Below are 20,198 nucleotides of genomic sequence, written 5' to 3' on the forward strand. Positions count from 1 at the left end.
CTTTCCATTCCCATCTCCTGAACATTGGAAGATGGGATCTGATGCAGATATCTCATTTAGGGTTGAGTACTCGGCAGTTTCTTGTTCTCTGCAGGTTGAACAGTTGTGGGACTCTGTGTTAGTCATCTACCTCAAGACATCTCGCTCATAAGATTTAGAGATGCACTTGTCTGCCAGGATGCTAAATCTTTAGGCATCAGTTTATTGCTATCTCTGTTCAGAAGAATAGCAACTGTAGGTTTTCTCTTAGAGCTACTAGCCACCTAGCCTTGGATTCTTGACCTTGTTAACAGTGTCAGGCATGAGTTCTGCCATGTGGAGCAGCTTTAAATGTGATCAGAAGGTGATTGGTTTCTCCCATAACCTTTGTGCTGTTGTTGTACCAGTGGGCATATCTTGTCAGGCCTGTTATTACTATACTTCATAGGACTTGCAGCTGGGTGAGACTCATGACAGCTTTTCTGTCTTGGAGGTGTTTAGAGCCAGCACTCTGAAAGCCAGACAGTAGGGATGGAGTGCCCACACAGCAGCTCGAGTTCTCTTCATGCTATGACTAAACTATGGGATGTCTTCAGGAACAGTGTCTTACCATCAAGAATGGGGCAGGGGGGCAACCAAGATCAGAGCCAATGTTCTGTAATGTTGTGGGGGTCAGTCTGTGAGACACTGGCTCAAGATTTTAAAGAATAAAACTAGTTTCCAACAAACATCTATAAAATTTAGCAAATGCGTTTTTATTTCATTTCTGCCTGGGGTTCCAGCAGCAAAAGCTCATAGTGTTGGTGTGAGCAGGTGCAGTGGCTCCATACTCTTGCAGAAGAATGTGATGAAAACCCCGGCCCTGCCATCACTATGACCACTGCAGGGTTCCTTGAGTGAACCCCGTTCAGAGACCTCATCCCAGTCTTGAAATCCCACTGGTGGATGTCTGAAGTTTAAAGAGGGAGCTTGTGGGAGGAGCACAGCCAGAATTTCTGAACTTCTCAGAGTTACATGGGAGCCACTGTTCAAGTCTTCATGTCAAAGCACTTACGGAGAACACATGAGGCTCCCAGTTGCCCCAGGCACAGGCTTGTGGACGTGGAGGAGGCTCCTGCATGGATGAAACTATCTCTGTGTTTCACAGCAACTTTAATTTGTTGATTTTCTTAATAATTCCTTTTTAAAACACAGGAAAGTTTCACCAGCTGAAGACATGGCAACACTCTGGTTTCCTGTGCCCGTGTCTCCTCCCACTGTGATCACAGCACAATAAATCAGATCCACTGTGATCACAGCACAATAGATCAGATCCACTGTGATCACAGCACAATAGATCAGATCCACTGTGATCACAGCACAATAGATCAGATCCACTGTGATCACAGCACAATAAATCAGATCCACTGTGATCACAGCACAACAGATCAGATCCACTGTGATCACAGCACAATAGATCAGATCCACTGTGATCACAGCACAACAGATCAGATCCACTGTGATCACAGCACAATAGATCAGATCCACTGTGATCACAGCACAATAGGTCAGATCCACTGTGATCACAGCACAATAGGTCAGATCGACTGTGATCACAGCACAACAGATCAGATCGACTGTGATCACAGCACAATAGGTCAGATCCACTGTGATCACAGCACAACAGGTCAGATCCACTGTGATCACAGCACAATAGGTCAGATCGACTGTGATCACAGCACAATAGGTCAGATCGACTGTGATCACAGCACAATAGATTGGATCTATTTAATCACCTCACCCTTTATTCCTATCTGCCACATCGTTTTCTTATTCTGTTTGGTTTCTTTGGTTTTACTTTGGACAATCTACTCTTTTCCCTTTCTCACTCACCCCTCCCTCTCCTCCCCTGTCTCCCTTTTCCTCTCCCTCAGTCCTAGGGATGGAATCTAGGGTTCATACCCATTAGGCAAGCCCTCTACCCACTGAGCTGCATCCTCAGCCCCTCTGTGTCCTTTGAGTGTCCACTAGTCACTTGTCTGTTTGGTGCTTCCTTCATGGGTCATATGGTTGGTGTCACGTGTTTCTCAGACTGTGCCTCCTGCAGCCTTCTCCCCATGGTAACTCCATATTGGTAATGTCCCAGCAGCGCACATATCACTTCTCTCCTGCTGGTCTGCTGTGCTGTCACACCTTGATCTACTTCGCAAAATCCCCACAGCATACCTTGGTTACCTCAGCTGCTATCGATGTCCAGTGTGGCTCTAGTTCCCTGTCAAGCACCATTTTTTTCTCATCCAGTTTTCTTTATGCTCTTGGGAAGTGGAGGAGGTCAAATAAAGCCTATTTGGTTTTAAAAGGTATCGTCTTAGTTAGGGTTCATTGCTGTGAAGAGACACCATGTCCACGGCCATGGACACCATTTAATTTGGAGCTGGCTTACAGGTTCAGAGGTTCAGTTCATTATCATTATAGTAGGAAGCATGGCAGCACCAAGCAGGGATGGTGCTGGAGGTTCTGAAGGCAGCTAGGAGAAGATTGACTTCCAGGAAGGTAGGAGAAATGTTTCAAAGCCCACCCCCACAGTGACTTACTCTCTCCAACAAGGCTACACCTCCCACTAGTGCCACTCTCTGGGCCAAGCATATTCAAACCACCACAGGGATGTCTCAGGATGTAGTTTTAGGCTGACTAGATGTTAGCATTTTAATGACCATCTTTGTCCTTTTGCTTTAGCTGTCTCTAGCAAGAAGGCTACTGCCACCCCTAATTATAGTGTTTAAGTACCCAGCATCCCTTGTTTCTCCTTCAAGGTTGTTGATGTAGCATTTCATTATGTCTTCCAGTGTCTGTCTCTTCTTGTCTGTCCTCAGAGCTGTTAGCATATCTGTTGCTCTCCTGGGAGCCACCCCAGGCTTGCAGACACTATGAACCTCCACACAGAGCTTCTTCTCTGAGTTTCAACTGGTGTCTAACCTGCTTTGAAGTCTATCCAGAATTATCTTCTGAGCCAGTATAGTTTTCAACTATATGCCCTCAAGTTACACTTCAGTGTTTCATGAGTTCACTTCTTTTTCACATGGATGTTCAATATTTTTCTACCTTTTTAAATGTTTGGAATAAATTAGATATTATAGCACCATGTCATGGTATTTATATCATGTATTGGTTGATTTGGATTGGTTTTATTTTTTCATTTCCCCCCCACGAGTCGTATCTTTCTCTCTTTTTTTGCATGCCTGGCAATTTTTTTTGCCAGGTAACACACACTGATAATTCTACTTTGTTGGACAAGGCAGATTTTTTTTTAATGTTTTAGAACTTTACAAGGCATATGATGTATTATGATCTACCTCCCATTCTTTCCATTCCAACTCCTTCTGTCTCCCTCACACTACTGTTTCCTCCCAGCATACAGCCTCTCTCTCTCTCTCCCTCTCTCTCTCTCTCTCTCTCTCTCTCTCTCTCTCTCTCTCTCTCTCCTGAGTTTACTTGGTTCTCTGGTATGTGTGTGTGTGCAGGACAATCTACTGGAGTATGAGTAAGACACTAGGGACTGCATCCCTGAAGAAAACTGACTCTCTTCCCAACAGACATCAAGTGCCAATGGTTCCCCAGCTAGGGTGGGCCTCATGAACCCCTCCAGCATCTACACAGGGAGTTTTGTCTGGCTTGATCTTGTGCAGGTTTTGTGCAGTTATAGCCATTGTGAGTTCACACCTGCCACTGTGAGTTCATACCTCCTACTGTGAGTTCACACCTGCCACTGTGAGTTCACATCTGCCACTGTGAGTTCACACCTGCCACTGTGAGTTCACACCTGCCACTTTGAGTTCACACCTGCCACTTTGAGTTCACACCTGCCACTGTGAGTTCATATCTGCCACTGTGAGATCACACCTGCCACTGTGAGTTCACACCTGCCATTGTGAGTTCATATCTGCCACTGTGAGATCACATCTGCCACTGTGAGTTCACACCTGCCACTGTGAGCTCACACCTGCCACTGTGAGTTGTTCACACCTGCATTGTCTCATCATAGCTCAGTTCTTTGTTCCTGTTCTTAAGCATCATCACATACAATCAGAGCGTGGTACAGTGGGGAGGACCCCGTGCTATGCTCCTGAGCTTTCAACCAGAGGATCCAGAGTTTGTTTCTCTGGCTGAAGAGGGCAGGAGCTATTCCTACCCAGGCTTTTCTGAAGAGATCTCTACTGCCTTACTTTTCCAGGTAAACTGTTTCCCCAACATGAATGCTGCCCTAGAGTGAATGTACAATGCTCAGCTAAGGGATCACGGCAGCTTTCCTGCATGCCTGTCACTCCTCCTACTCCTCTGTCCTGTGACCTGCAGTTGACTCATCCCACTGCACTGCCACCACCAGGTTGATGCACCAGGCTTCGCCTGAGGTCTCTCTCACTGGTAGTGAAATGGTACAAGACTTTCCCTCCTTATCTGCTGTCCAATGTCTTGAAGGTTGTAGTTTCTTGTATGTTGTTTGGTTCTTAGGTGCCTCTAAAGTTGAGGACAACTTTCCTGCATCTCTGTTGCTTGGGCCACAAGGGAGATTCCATCGCCACCTCCCTTCACTGCTTTATGCGTTGAAAAGCTCACTTGCTTCTGGACAATTTGGACAGAATTATGTTTTTACTTTAGTTTTGCGTAAGTGGCCAGATGTTTTGTCTCAGTGCATCTTCCTCCTGGGGTGTGTCTTTATGATGACCTTAAAAATGGCCTGATTCTTTGTCTCCCAGTCTCAGGTTCCTGCAGGCCACACAAGGAGCTGCAGGCCCTGACAGCTGGCCATCTTCAGCAAGATAGAGACATTTTCTGACCACCTCTTAGGCAGCAGACTGTATACCATGAAGTAGGGGTGTAGTGGGGAAGAAGCCAAAGTGTCTCATTTTCCAGAAGTCTGCATCCCATCAGGGAAGATGGACAAGGAACGCATGGTGAAGCACACTTCTAAGGAAGACCTGAGTCACATGACTAGCAAAGAACAGCCAGTCTTCCCTGAACTCGTACCAAGGAATATAACAAAGGACAGATGTTCTTTGCCAAATTGAGACATCCATCCTCATAGGTAAAGAATAGAGGTGTTTTCCCACAGGAAATAAAAACAGAGCAAACAGAAAACACAATGTGAAAAGTTGGAGAACTTACTGACACCAATGTGCTTAGCTAAAAATACAAATATATCTCTTTCAAGTATGCATGTACAATGACACTCCTTAGACTCATGGAGGTAGAGGCCTCGCACAGATCACTGAGGAGAAGAGGAGGTGTGTGGACTCAGAGGCACAGTACCCTCAACCCTCCTCTGCCTCTGAATTAAAGATACCCAGAGTGAGCAGCCATGGCTCACTACCAAAAGACCACCGCGAGGCGAGGCGGAGCCGGGAAGACCACAAGCCTCCTTGGGATGTTGGTGGGGTGATGCTTCAGCAGGCGGTGGAGAGGCTTGTGGATGGGTAGTCGCTTGCCCCTGTCAGTGTATGTGTTCCCAACCTTCCCCTGGATGTCAATATTGTCATAAGCATGAAAATACTTTGCAGTGACAGTTCCTTGGTAATCTGGGTTACTGAAGAAGCCCTGGTTGCTAATGAATTGGTTTAGACATAGAATCTCTATGGTAGTCCTTTGTGAAATAAGAAAAATTAAGTATGATTTAAATACCCAGGCTCAGGAGGGCATGGGGGTCTATCATTACTACTGTGAGTATTACTCAGCCCTTCCCTGAACTGGAGAGACAGTGGTAGCTACACAAGCCAGAGCCAGTGACAAAGGTGGAAGAAAAGACACAGGTGCAGATCAGCAGCAATGGCTGGCACACTTCTGCAGGAGGCACAGGCAGAAGATACAAGGCCCTTTCCCACCAACACTTTTAGCTCTGGGACCATAGTCCTATGAGCTGCCCCCTGTAGCCACCAGCCAGCGTCAACTCACTGTGATTTCCATTTTCTTCAGGTATAAGAGGCAGTCACTGGTTATTGCCTCATTTTTCAGGGTCAGACACAGGCGGCCCAGTTCAAAAAGCAAAAGGATCCTGGAAGGAAAGAAACAGGCCCTGCTCAGCCCGGGGGGGTTGGGGGGGGAAGGTGTTCACTTGTTTGGCAGAGGCAATGTCAGCCTTGTGCCACTGTGACAGTGGCAGGAGCTACAGACCTGTTGTGCTGGCCCTGACCCCTAGCTGTTGTAGGACCCAGAGCTCTCCACAATGCTACATCTGTCCCTACTGGATACACTGTCCCCATCCAGGTCTCCAGGCCATGGCGACACTAGGTCACCACAAACTCCCTACAAAGTTGCCCTGCACAGAAGACATGGCACAGGTTCTTCCTCCCTGTGACAGGCCTATGGGATGTCATCAATACATTCACTGTCACTAGTCTGAGTTTTAGTGGGTGATGCTAAACATGTATTAAAATGCAGGGGCCTGTGATAGACAAACAACGTTGACAAAGAACAAATTGATAGAGGAAACTGTCCATTTTTAAGACTTATGCTAGGCTATACTCCAAGAAACTGGCTGGAGCTTCCTGGCCTCAACCTTGGGCCTTCTGCATCCCACCATCCTCTCCTCCTCCTGCATCTCATCATCTTCTCCTCCTGCATCCCATCATCCTCTCCTTCTGCATCCCATCATCTTCTCTTCCTTCTGCATCCCATCATCCTCTCCTCCTTCTGTATCCCTGATTTCCTCCCTCTAGGCTCCAGTAACATCCCTAGCAGTGATCACTAAGTGTCTCCAGATACTGGCAGCCATCCTGGGGGAACAGGCCCAGCATCTCTCTAACTTTGTAATGTTAGAGACACATCCAGTCACCATCATCCCTTTCTTTGAGCTTGAGCTGTTCCAGATGAGGGGCAGCTTCAGTAAGAGAGGAGCTTTTGTCTGCCCACCCTTCTTTCCTCAGGCTCTGTATAGCCAAGGCATGGCCTCAGGACTTTGGCCTCCTTGCTTCGCCTGAGCTCTGGGCCTGCCAGTTAAGAAGAAGGAACTCTGGAAGGAGTAAATAGCTGGTCCTGGAACCATTTTGGTTTTAAACAAATATTACAGTTCCCCCCAGCCCCCACCAGTCAGAATTTCAGACATGGAAGCCCAAACAAAGATATTGCAGTATGATCCTGTAGTGACAGGAGGCTCCGAGGCTCTTCGGGTTGTGGGGAAGGTTTCTATACTCCTTAAAGGCAGCTTAGGTTGCTTATGTGGTCTCCTGGGCAAGTTGGGGCTGTATGGCAGCACCCTAGGGGCAGTAGTAGAGTATGGATTGTATAAAGAGATGAAACAGTTCTGGGGTCCTTCTGTACACAATGGGCCCTGGAGGGGGCGTCCCTGTGTACACAGAAGCAGAGCCTCGGAGATTAGCTCCTCATCAGGTCAAGTGTATGCGAGCATTTATGCCTCTGAGCTCTTATTAGCCTGACAGAGGATCTGGAAGCCAGTTCGAGGAGCCCAGAACACAGAGGGTCTTGATCCCTCTCCTCTGGCTCTTACTCAGGCTTTAGGAGCCTTGGGACTCCAACTGTGGTTCCTTGCATGCTCCTCTCCCCAGGGAATATGTGTGTCAAGCATTACACAGCCACCGTGTACAAGCTGAGTCTACCCCAGCCCTGAGCCACACACACATAGCCTTGCCTATAGGCAGCTGGTTCTCTTCCTGGCTGTGCCTGATAAAGCAAACTGTGCCACAGAGATATCCTATGGTCTGTAGGTCATAAGGAACTAATCATGCCAACAGCCACGTGAGGGGGAAGCTCTTGCCAAGCTTAGCTGCCAGAGAGACCTGAGAAGGCAACAGACATCTTGCCGGTTAGATGAACTGGAGTCCTACCCACAGACACAACCAGATACATACAAATGTGCCTTGTTTTAAGCTTCGATTTTGTGGTTGTTTGTCACACCATCACAGAGAGCACATGCCCTCCATCCATTTTTCTGGTTACTACAGTCCAGAGTAGCACGAAAAGCAGGTAAGGTTGTCTCAGTGTCCTCATGCCAGACCTCAGATCGAGGTGTTTCTCCAAGCTACATTCCATCTGAAGGCAGTGGAGGCTTGCTCCTTGCCTTTCCAGGTTGTGGCCAGCAGATGTTGGTACCTTCTGCTTCCACTGCTACATGGGCTTCACCATGTGTGTCTCTGTGCCAGAATTTCCCTTTTCTTAACAAGATGCCTGTCCTGGGAGTCAGAGTCCGCCTTCCTTCAGTGAGAGTCGCCTGAACTTACAACTACAATGGCTGTGCTTCCATGTCACACTTGCAATCTGACACAGACACCACTCCCACCAATAGTACCTCCCCTTGTCTCTAAAACTACACACTGCAGCCTGAGTCAATGGCCAGATGACCATCGAGTACAGTGGGTGCTCTTCCTGGCTGTCTCTGGTAACAACGGCCATCATATTGAGAGGGCCTGTGAATACAACAATTATCCCTGTCAAGGGATGGACAGTTTTCATACATTAGAAGGAAACAGAAGTTAGTGAGAAAATTATTCAGAATTCAGAAGATAAATTCTCAGAGGAGGTAGCCCCCAAACCCCAAACTCTGGTGAAGGTTGAATCTCACTGGTGATGAGAGACGCAGAAATCAAAACCAACACGTGGGGGCAACTGCAATTCCGTCATCTCAAATGAATACAAAGTTCTCACAGTGGTGTGACAGACAGACAGCCACTGGGGTGAGAAACAAATTCTCGCCACCTCCGTGAGAGAACATTCCAGAACCTCACCTCTGCTTCAGCACCTTTCATTCAAGGAGCCAGCCCAGAACCCCTCCCAACTCCATCAGTGTTCAGTAAGGCCAGAGATCTAAGAGTAAAAGTGAGCTCCTGGAAATATCAATGTATTCCTGTGTGGCTACCAAGAAGTACATAAGGCACAAACTGAAATGACTGTGCTTAGAAGGTAAATTTGATTTTCCAAGGTCAGATATGGAAGTCCATATCCTAGTGCACTAACAGACAGTACAAACCCCAGGACAGTATCACCAGGGAGGCTGTACCAGATCCTCCCCTGGTGTGGGGCTGGTCCTTGCTAGGTTCTAGTTGCTTGTTTTCATATCTTTCCACATGTTTGGATACTTTCTGAATGCTGTATGGTGACCATGTAGGTATCTCTGTGTGTACAGATAGAGGAGAGTCACACTTACTTTTCTTCTCTGACGGCAGGACTGCGCTGGTGATGGTACTGACTTAAATTTGTATACATTTTCCTCAGGATTTGCTCCATGTTTTCTGGCAAATTATTTTTATCCAATTTCCTGGAATTGATGTAAACGCCAAGTTAACAAAGCATCCTGCCATATTTGTTAAAAATGATTCTCAGGAAAACTGAAATCAATGAACCAACCCATGCTTCTTAATGGAGGTCTTAAAATATCCCTTCTCCTTTCTTCGTGTCTCATTTCCCAGACAAATTTTCCTACCTCCCTATAATCCCTCTCGGCAGCTCCTTTTCTTATATCACTGCAGGGAAACTCCAGGAGAGTGTACAAGGGCCCTCTGTGGAGCCACTACTGCCCCTAGGATCCCCTGCCCTTGGCTGCTTTGACCCTTATCTTCACTTTGCTATAAGACCTGAGACCAAAAGTCTTTCGATATCTCAGCATTATTGCCAAAAGATCAAAAACACCCTGAGGTAAGCAGTCCCCCTCAACCTCAAAATGCTGCAGTCTCCTCACTCACCTTAGGACTGGACATCCTGTGGTCACCTCGCTCGCCTTGGGACCAAGCATACTGTTCTCCCCATTCTCCTCAGATTCAAACACACCATGATCTCCTTCCTCATGGTCTACCTCATGCCTCATCTGCCAGGACTCTCTTCCCTAGCGGGGACTCTGACTACTTCGTTGGTGGCTTCATTGCACCCCACTTCCCACTAGAGGGGTGTGGCAAATGGGGCTTACTTTAGATTCTCCCCAACAAAACCCCAGTAACACCTCCTCTAGGGAAGTCCCTGCAGTCCTATGACCTAGAGCTCTTACTGACAAAGGGCAATCCTAGGGGGGCAGACAGTGTCTTGATCCCAGCTGAGGAGAAGCTCAGCCTTCCCAAACCCACTTACGCTTTCAGCGAATTGATGTGGTAAGTGACGGACAGAGTAACAGAATGCTTCTTCTCTTCCCTCAACACTTCATCATCCAGTACCTCATAACGAACCTGCCGGGAATGCAACAGAATGTCATTCTGCATCCAAAGGAGGACTCAGATTTTGTGTCTAGATATTATTTAATCCCTCCTGTAAAATTAGTATTTGTAACTAAGACAAACTCTCACTAATTAAGTTCTATACATTTTTATATGTAACCTCAGTTGATTCTTATACATCCAAATCACTGGGTTGTAGACACTTGGGATAGGGTGCTATAGTAAGTACTTAGTTTCACAAATTCTCTGTTAGTCTTTTAAAAAGTTGACGCTGTTACAAAAGGAATATTTAAGCATAGTAATGAATGGACATTGCTTTTTCACACAGGAGGGATTGCCCATTCTTTTCACTGTTTTTGCTTTGTTCACATATCTGTATGTCTCTATCTTCCTCAATAAGTGGGCTTATTATTGTTTTGTGCATAGTTTCTGGACAATGACTTTTTAACAATGCTAGTGATTGCCTCTCTTTTCAGAGTGTCCATTTACCATGATTGAGAACATCTGCCGGTACTTCTGTGGCACGTGGTTTTTGACAAATGGCGCTGCTGTCAAGCAGAACTTGGTAGCATCCTCATTTCTTCCTGCTTGCAGGTAACATTCAAGAAGTTCTCTGGACATCAGAAAACAACAGACATTAGCCTTCTCAGAGCTCTCTCTTGTTTCAAATCTCCAGTAGCCAGATTCTCAGGGTTTTGCAAACTCTGCGTTTCACAAACTCTCAAAAGCTTCCCAGGGAAGCTCAGGGCATACTCCAGGATCCGCTGCTCAGTGCAAAGCCAGCAGGAGTAGGAGAGACTCCTGCAGATGGCACAGACAGCTATGGGCACTTTAATTAAGAACATTTCCAGCCGACAGTTTGAGGAAACATCTCATTCACATCAACTTCCTCTTAGAGGTTTTCCAAACGGCCACAAGCAGGTACCCCAAGCCTGGAGACTGTGGTCTGGACTTGAGCTGGCGTCATTGGTGCTGGAATTCACATTGTGAAAATCCACCTGGTCTCATGCTTGTAGCAAGATACTCACAACACCTGTGAAAGACCCCCTCTAGGCACAGTGGCCGGGCATTTGCTGATAGTCTGTGGCTTTCAAGCAGCCACCCCCGAGTTCCCATGCACAGGCACCTGGGAACCCGAATGTGATGCCCATATTGTCATAGCTATTTGCCAAAGTGCCTACCCAACCAAACCCACAACAAAGCCCCACTACAATAATGTTAGAAGCATGGGCCAGGAGTAAGGGCTGTGTCATATTTCCTTCGCTTTGAATCCTGGTGTGTCTTTAAGGCCTGTTGCAATATCCATAGATTTCTAGGAAGAACCTGCTGACAAGACAGAAACCCAACCCTTACCTTGGAAGGGAAAGAGAGGTCTATGTGAATCATAACAAGGGACTTGTCAAGGCTGTTAGGCCTACCACCCCAACTCACATCATCAACTCTGCCCGCCACTCCTTGTCTTCCTCTTCTGTCTGATTTAACACGCTGACAATTTGGGAGAGGCTGGGAATCACGAGGTGGTGATATCCAGGCTTGAGGAATGGCCGCACCATGCGCCAGTAGAGAACAGAAGCATTGAACACCAAGAAGTAATACCTGGGTAAGGAGTAGAAGTCAGAATGCTAGAGGCACAGAGCTGAGGGATTCTGATCCCTGAACCCATTAGGAGGGAAGTGAAGGTGTGTCCAATCACCATCAGACACAGGCACCTCATTCAGAGTACTCCGCTCCAATCTGCATCAGCACCAGGATGCAGAGCCGCCCTGACAGCTCTTTCCCACATGCGCAGTGGCTGTCTCACTCACAGTGGTAATGACATGGTACCTGTCTGGACTATGTTCAGTAATTCCCCAAACTAACCAGACTCTATGAAAATTCAGTCAGAAGCAATAAAGGAAAGGCCATGGAAGGCTTCCTGGAGGAGGTGGCCATGAATCAGCCAGGAGCTGAGTGGGCAAAAGATGGTCAGACAGATGAGTGTGTTGAGGTGGAAGTGAGGGACTGTAGGACAAACTCCATGTCTGATCATAATCTCTTGAGAAGGGTGTTGAAGATGTATGAGAGCTACCTCTCAGCATCTTCCTCTGAGTGGCAAGTCATCATTTGAGGGAATCACATAGGGCACTTTCTTACCATAAAGCCACTTTCTGTAGTGGGCAGACTTGACATTCTATTACTGGTTAGTCACTGGACAGGCCATTGCCATTCATTATCCAGGAAGGAGAGAGAGAAACTAAGTAGCCAACAACTAGACCAGTGATTCCCAGTCAGCTGGCCCATTTATAACTGTCTCCAAGACCCTTGCAGTGGGACATGGCCAGGAACTGGAAGGCTCTATTTGGAAACATTCATTGTGCTAAGATCTCTGGTGTAGCATTGGCTCCTGACTCCTGGAGGAAAGGCCTATGGGGCTGGACCCTGGACCCTTGTGCCTATGCATTGTGTAACATGAAAAGGACATAAATAACATCACTTGGTTCTGTGGGGCACCAGAGTCTTATGCAATCAAGTAGGAGCAGACAGTTCAGCATACCTACCTTGGCTCTCCTTTTGCAAAGTTTATAGCCTTCATGTACTGTGTCACGCAATTTTCAAATTCCTCCTAAGACAGCACAAAGAATGCCCGGGTGAGCCCATAGCCGCTCATCTTCAATCCTGTCATCCATTGCAAACTGGTTGTCACCCCAGCTTATGCACGATCGTGGTATAGTGGAGACTCAAGCAACCACAGCTGGCTCTGCCCATGAGTTCCAGACTCTCCCACCTCCCCCTCTGCCCAGCTCAGGGAGGGCTTTGAGGGAGAGAAGACAGAAAGGTCATAGTACCCCCTGCAGAGGTGGAAGGTCATTATGGACTCATGTCAGGAACCTGGTGAGTACTGAGCAGAGAAAAAAGCACAAACAGGAACTGTCAATGGTTTTTTTGTTTGTTTGTTTGTTTTGGTTTTGGTTTTTTGGTTTTTTTTTTTTTTTTTTTTTGCATCAATCACTGTCAATGAGAGTCTGGCTCTCCATTTTGCTTTACAGCTTCTCTAAGACCTGCCTTCCTGCCATCCCTGGAGGTAGGGTGAGAAGTGAAGGGTGGTGGTCTTACCACGTTTTCCTCTGACTGTGGGGCACAAAGCTGGGCCCTGCACAGGTGAGCTCGGCCCAGAAACTGAGTGACTGGTGCCTTCACTTTGAAGTACATCTGGATGCAGTCTTCACTCATCTCAGGCTCTTTCATCTGTAGGGGATTGAAGCCAGGAAAAGGAAGGAAGATAACCAGTTTGAAGGAGCTTCAGGCCACTGATGAGGCTAGCTTGGTCACTTCCATACCCACAACATTCATCAAGTGACCCACCCACCCTCCTCTGTGCCGTTTACACCCAAAGATGTGAAGGTAGGGACAGGTTCATTGTGTGCCACTGACAGCCAGGCCTTGGGTTTCACCTTGAGTGCCTGCTCTGCACACAGCACAAACAGGTCCGGGCTGAAGCTCTCTGTGGGGTCAAGCTCCGACTTTCCCAGGTTTGCTGACTTGATCAGTTCATAAGCTCTTCGCAGTGCAGCTGCATCTGTCGGGCAGAGAATCAACAGAGGGGGGTCAGCATGGGTGTGTCAGAGAGACACAGTCCACAGTCCCCGGGAGAGCCTTCCTGTCTGGCACAGAAACATGGATCTGAATTCCCGGCCAGGCTGCCTACAGCCCTCTCCACTCAGCAACTAGGCCAGGCTCAACAATTGTATCTACAGCTTCGCATCACGATAGGATTTCTGTGCCACTCTACTGGGGGTCAAGGAGTTCCCATCAGCAAAGCTAGGGTGAGACCCACCTTGTTGGTTCCGGGCACGGGCCAGTTCCTGCGTGATGATCAGGTCCATGGCGCTGGAGGTCCTCAGCTAGACAGCTCCTCTGCTGGACCAGTAGCGGTTGCCTAGAGACGGGCCCAGGACGCTGGAGCTCGGGGCGGGGCGGGGCGACACTTGGGGGGATCCGTGACGTCGGGAGTAGGGAGGGGAAGGGGGCGGAGAAGTAGGCAAGAAGCTAGCGGAGCGGGACTGGCGGACGCGGAGTGAGGCCAGGTCAAGAACTCTTGAGTGTTGAATTGGCACCCAGGGCACTCACACCAAGCTTTCTTCACTTTCCTTGTCAGGCTGTGCTCACCTCCCATCCAGCCACCCATGTTTCTCTGCCCTGCTCTGTTGCGGCAGAGAAAGGCAACAGAACTCCACAAAACCTCCCTGCCCCGGGTGAGCGCGGGTTGGACGGATGCCGGGAAAAGATCTCACAGAAGATGCTTAACAGAGCAGGAAGGTGGGCGGCTGGGTACCAACCAGACAGGGAAGTTACCAGCCTGAGAAAGCGTCTCCCTTTCTCTCTTCAAGGGCCACCTGTGGCAGGTCTACATGTGACATTATCTAAGGGATCTGAGGAGTGAAGACTGAGTAGACCCGCCTGCGTCTGCTGTCTGGACCAGAAGCCTTGGAATTGGAGCAGTTCTGGGGTCAGGGAGGATGGAGGGACGCCTTCCACGCTCTAGGTCCCTTGTTCGAGGACCACTTTTAGAGATGACTTTCATTAAGACATAGGGAGGTTCAAGCTGAGGCAGAGCTCCGAGCTGGCTGCACTTCATCAGCTGAGAAGCAATGATCGGTGGGCAGCGCTGGAGACCCCTGGGGCAGCAAGTGGGCAGCAGGTTAGCAGGCACATAGGCAAAGACAAAGCTGACTCTAGGAACCTAAATGAGCGTTTAGAACGGAGTGCAGAAGACACATGTGTATACAACAGTTAAGGAAGGAACACCCCCCCCCCCCCCGCAGTCCCCCAGGCCACGCCCCCTGTGACCTACTTCCTCTAGCCAGGCACCACCTCCTAAAGAATACGGAACCGCTCAAAATAACGCCACCTGCTGGGGCTGTGAGCACATGAGCCCGTGAGACCTTAGCAGGCGCAAAGGAAAAACCACAGAGGGAGAAACAGACAAATTTTTCCTCAGAAGTAGAGTCTTCTGATCTTTTGAAAGAAGCTGTTAAGAAAATGAAAAAGTAGACTACAGGTTAGAAGAAAACATTCATAATAAAATCTGATACAAGACCTGTGTCTAGATTATATAAGAGTCCAATGGATAAATCACAGACAAGTTTAGAGGATGCCAAAGACTTGGAGAGACACTTGACAACGTGAGCTACTTGACAACCCAGTGAGCAAGAAATGAGTGCTGACGTTGTCAGTAATCAGAGAAACAACACAAACACCTCCCACATTCAAACCCATTAGTGCAGCTAAAATCAAGAAGCAAGATGATAGCCAGCCTGGTGGGGACAGGCAGCTGCATGTGCCACACAGCTGGTGGGGATAAAGTGACAATCACCGGAACACTAGAAGCTCTAAGTAAACTGAGGCATATACTTGACTCATGACCCAGAAATTCTCCTCTTGAATGAGTCTACCCTTTGACGTCCTGGGAAGGGAGGGAGGGAGGGGGGAGGGACAGGGACAAAAAGAGGAGGGAAAAAGGAGAGAGAGAGAGAGAGAGAGAGAGAGAGAGAGAGAGAGAGAGAGAGAGAGAGAGAATATATTTGCTTTGTTCACGATAGCCCAAGGCTCCGTGACCCAGATAGCCAACAAAGATCTCAATAATGATGGTCAGTCACACAAGGGGCTGTGGCTCAGCAATAAAGAATAAACCTGCAGGCAGCAATCTATGCTGAGTTCTAGCAATGTGAAACAGTAAGCATCTGGTGTGTATGTGTGTGTGTGTGTGTGTGTGTGTGTGTGTATGTTGTGTGAGAACGCTGGAGAGCCATGAAGGTTTCTCACTGAGAGGCTGGGGTGTAATGTTCAGACCCACTGTCAGTTAGGAATTGATGGTGAAGTTCCATCCCTGGCTTGGTGCTGGACACAAGTAGTACATGTTCACCCGGCCTTTTAGCCAGGGATGTCTTGGTTTATGTTCATTTCTTTTCCATGATGGAACCAAAGTAAACAAACACAAGGCCCCTGAGCTCCAGTAAGGAACTCCACCTGGAAAAGGGTGCAATGGAATTGGGGCTCCCCCTGGTCCCTGGGCAGGTTACAGGGGTCAAGGGGTGAGTTTTGCACTGGGAAGTTTTGAGATACTTTCTTACTTTCCAGAACTTGAGGGTGCCTAGGGTAAGAGTCTGTTGGCCCCTGAAGAGTGGAGGGCACATCCATAGAGTTTACTGGGGGCGGGAGGGGTAGGTCATAGCTCCTGCTACTGCCCTGTATCATGGGAGTTTTATCTTTCGTATGGCCAACCTGAGAGGATATTAGAATTCAATTCTGCAGTGTGGGTTCTATTGAATATAGGTCTCGTTTGCACTTTCATGAAGTGGGAAATCCTAACCATCTGTGTGGGGGTGTATAATAAAATTGAGTATGCCTGATATAATTCTGAAACGTAAATGTCATATATGTTTTTCAAGGGTCCCAGGGCAGTATTCCACCTTGGAAGTAACAGCCTTAAGTCTCTCCACTCCAAAGACAATGCTGGTGTGGGTCTTTGCTTATTTGTAAAGATTCTCCATAGTGTGTATACAACAGTAAATATAAAGATATTTACTTCCACCAAGGAAACATTGCTCAAACATTATGTAGTGAGCTCTCTGTTCCCAAATCCAAACACATTAAATATTTAAACTCAGTTTTTCTGGTTACGTAGTGGCTATAAATATGAAGAATGTGACACAAAATATTTTTTTTCTTGCTAGATGTGTTTCATTTTGTCTAGGCCACTCAGGTCCCCAACTCCAAGAGTGTGATACTGTCGGATTCATTATGTCATCCCTGAAACTTACTTCTCCTTCTAGCAGATGCCACCCACTGTTTTTTGTCTGTGGAGTGCTGAAGACAGAGCCATGTCTTCTGACGGACTGCAGAGATCCTGGTGCCAGGCTCTTCTGAGGTGAGGCCACCTGAGATTGGGGTTTGCTAGCTTTTATTCAAGTTGTTCTTCATACTCCTTTCTGACTCTCAGATGCACTGGTGCCACTGGCACCCACCCACAGCAGGAAGTCCTTAAAACCCTTCCAGGCAGAGCTGAGCTCAGTATCAAACAGGAAGTTAGGCACCAGCCTTTCTGATTCGAAATGTAGTTTTCTTCCACCAAGGGGACATTCCCACCCTTTCTGTACACAGCTCGATGTCCTCAATACTAACTCACCTCGGGCAGTATTTCATCAGCATGGGGGGTTCACAGACTATGGCAGTCTCTCAAGGCACTGCGCTTTAAGCACCTGTTACAAAGCCCCAGGAGTCTCTGCATGTCTATCCTATGTCGTTATGGCTCCCTGGCTTATTGAAAGATCGGTATTTTGCTAGGTTTCAATACATTTAAGACTCTCCCACCCATGCTAGCTGGTGGGGAAAACTCCAGAAGATGGACACCCAAAGCGTTGTTAAGAAAGGGCTGGAGGAACACTGGCCACTCTCACCATCACCTAAGGGGTTTCCAAAGTTGGAGACAGAAGATCTATACTAACAATTGGCTCCCTCAGGGTGACACAAAGATGGTACCCTGATCTAAAGCATTGGCTCTTCCTCCTGATACAGCCCATCCAAACTGCCTAAGGTTTACCACCTAAGTCTCAGCTAACCACCTCCTCCACACATCACTGCTGGTGGGCTAGAGCCTATCACTGGCTGGATGTCCCCTGGAGGAAGTCAGTCTGCTGCTGGTCTGCATCCTCCATGCTAGCAAGAAACAGTTGTGGGCTGTAGAGTGGTGAGTGTGTCCCTGGTTTACGCCGCAGTCAGCTTTCCATGGCTGTGGATTCACACGGAGAACCACTGAGTCTGTTTTAATGATAGGACAAGAATTCTAATATAGAATGTGGGTGGCACGTTGGGCTGCAGGGGCAGTCTGATCAGAGTCCATCTGAGATGTGGAGGCAGGATCCGTGTCCTGCACCAGATGATGGGCATGGAGGGGATGCTTAGCCGGTCAGTGGGACCTTCATGTCTTCTTCTGAGTGTGTTGAGTACACATGTGTATGTGACTGTGTGAATCGACAGTGCTTGTGTGAGAATGTGGGCCTATGACTGTGAGTTATCCATGTGTTTGAATGTGGTTGTGTTGGTGTGTGTGACTGTAAATGTGTGAATTGTGTAAGTATACGAATGTTGAGCAAGTAATGAGTATGAACACAAGTATGTGAATGTATGCAGTGTTCACAAATGTGACTATGAGAGTGTGCATACAACCTTCTTCTGGCCCAGGAAGCAGGGGTACAATCTCTATCTCCTCAGCTAGGGCCAGGCTCTGGGTGGTAGGCAGAGAATCAGTACAGAAAGCCTGCCCCTCTCCCAGACCAAGCCTATACTGCTTAGTCTCTCACCAGGGGAAGGAGCCTGATGCCTTTTGGAAGTGCAAGGGGAGCAGAGAGCAGGAGGGGATGATGCCCATTTATCCTTCATCTTCCCTTTTCTCAAGGAACAAGCCCAGAACAGAGAGGACATTGCCTCCCTGGGCAGATGCATTCCCTGTGGGGCATAGTGGGGGCTCTGCACCCCACTTGCAAACAGAGTGAAGCATCACAACATCCTAGCAAACCAACACCCTGCTATCCAGAAACCCAAACTTCTTCCAATGCCAACATCCCCAGCATTCCAGTGTCTCCAGCATCCCTAACATCCACCATCCTGTACAGGCCAGCTGGACAATCAAGTGGGACCCTTAGACCCTGTGGAGAAGACTGAGATGCACGAGAAAATAAGGAGGCACAGCAAGTCAAGAAGTCTGATCAAGCTGGCAAAATTTTTATTGTTCACACAGGTTATATACTCTGAAAACAGGATATGGGGAAGGGTAGGAAAGGAAAGAGGGCTTTGCAGGTGGAGGAAGCTAGCTGAAGCTGTGGGGTCTAAGTTATTCTCACTAAGCCTTTCTATTACCAGGGGTTCTAAAAACATCTATCTAGCAGGATGTTGTCTAAATCTAGAGATCAAGAGGAAGGGTTACGAAGGTGGGTTGCTATGAGGCCTTGTTTGAAGTTCTGAGAACTGACAAGTGAATCATGGAAGGTAAGCAGAAAGAATAGTAGATAGGAGAGCCAAGGGTGAGTGTTTGCCAAGAGTAAGGCCTTGCCATGGCTTCCCACACAATCCCAGCACACAACATCCCTGACATCCAGTATCCCCAACACCTGGCATCCCAGCATCCTTAGTACCTGGGGTGCCTCTACCACTGCAAACCTCTCAGTATCACCAGGAAATTATTCATATGACTTCTGCCACTTCCTGTATTCCAACCTGGGTCTTTCTCCATTGATCAAACTTGTCCCTTTCATCCCTGCTTCATCTGTTCCCCTTCACAAAGCAATGTGCTGAAACAGGCCACAAAAAACGTCTACTACTCCTCCTTTCCAGTGGGGCCCAGCACCCTCCTGGTCAGCCAGGTAACATATGGGGCACCAGTTAAACATGGTATCACATAATGATTCATTTTAGTACTGTGCAAGCATATGTAAAGATTTTATGGAGATGCTTAAAAGTGTGTTCATTATATAGCTGACATTTAGATTTTACTTGGCTTCCTGTGTTTTCATTTGATAGCGTGCAACTGTCATCTGGTGCCTCTTGCCTCATCTCTGTACCCTACAGTCTGGCTCAGGTGACATGTGCACGTCTAATTTGTCCTTGTTCATGGGAGTGGCTGTGCATCACAACCTGTTTCCCTTACTTTCTTCCGTCTATGTGCCATCCATTCACTCAGCATCATTTCCAAGGGCCCATGTGGCAGCTACAACTACTGCAGCTATGGCCACTGCAGCCTGGGGCTCCTGAGCCTCAGCATAAAGACACTCTGAGCAACATAGCTCTTTGGGGAATGGCCATATGCATCTCAGGATGGAGAATGGAATTAGTTTTCAGAAGCATTGTCTTACCACCTGGGTTATAGCAACCTCAAATGTTTGCAGACTTGCATCCTTTGGGGCAGAACTGTAACAGAGACCCTCAGCTTGTCTCTATATCTCTCATCTATTTTTAAAAACATTTTATTGATTCTTTGAGAGTTTTACCTTATGCAACCCAGTCTGGCTTATCTCTCTGTCCCCTCATATCCATCCTTCACCTTTACAGCTCCCACCC

The 20,198-nt window shown here is 47.7% G+C and overlaps 1 protein-coding gene across 7 annotated transcripts in view; it reads right to left on the reverse strand.

The window, feature by feature from the left end:
• Cfap46 (cilia and flagella associated protein 46) overlaps positions 1-14,044 on the reverse strand; it is an 89,344-nt gene extending 75,300 nt beyond the window's left edge. For all 7 annotated transcript variants that reach the window (XR_013103731.1, XM_076912692.1, XM_076912682.1 and 4 more), the window contains exons 1-9: positions 13,921-14,044; positions 13,538-13,662; positions 13,200-13,331; positions 12,644-12,708; positions 11,538-11,702; positions 10,596-10,719; positions 10,024-10,118; positions 9,110-9,220; positions 5,905-6,004 (exon numbers count right to left, since the gene is read on the reverse strand). Coding sequence is in view for 6 of the 7 variants with exons in the window: in XM_076912692.1 (XP_076768807.1) it covers positions 5,905-6,004; positions 9,110-9,220; positions 10,024-10,118; positions 10,596-10,719; positions 11,538-11,702; positions 12,644-12,708; positions 13,200-13,331; positions 13,538-13,662; positions 13,921-13,969 (966 nt within the window). In the remaining variant the exon portion in view is untranslated. The remainder of the gene's footprint in view (positions 1-5,904; positions 6,005-9,109; positions 9,221-10,023; positions 10,119-10,595; positions 10,720-11,537; positions 11,703-12,643; positions 12,709-13,199; positions 13,332-13,537; positions 13,663-13,920) is intronic.
• Positions 14,045-20,198: the final 6,154 nt, after the last annotated feature.

Source organism: Arvicanthis niloticus, chromosome 1 (genome assembly GCF_011762505.2).
Source record: "Arvicanthis niloticus isolate mArvNil1 chromosome 1, mArvNil1.pat.X, whole genome shotgun sequence".
NCBI classification, from domain to species: domain Eukaryota; kingdom Metazoa; phylum Chordata; class Mammalia; order Rodentia; family Muridae; genus Arvicanthis; species Arvicanthis niloticus.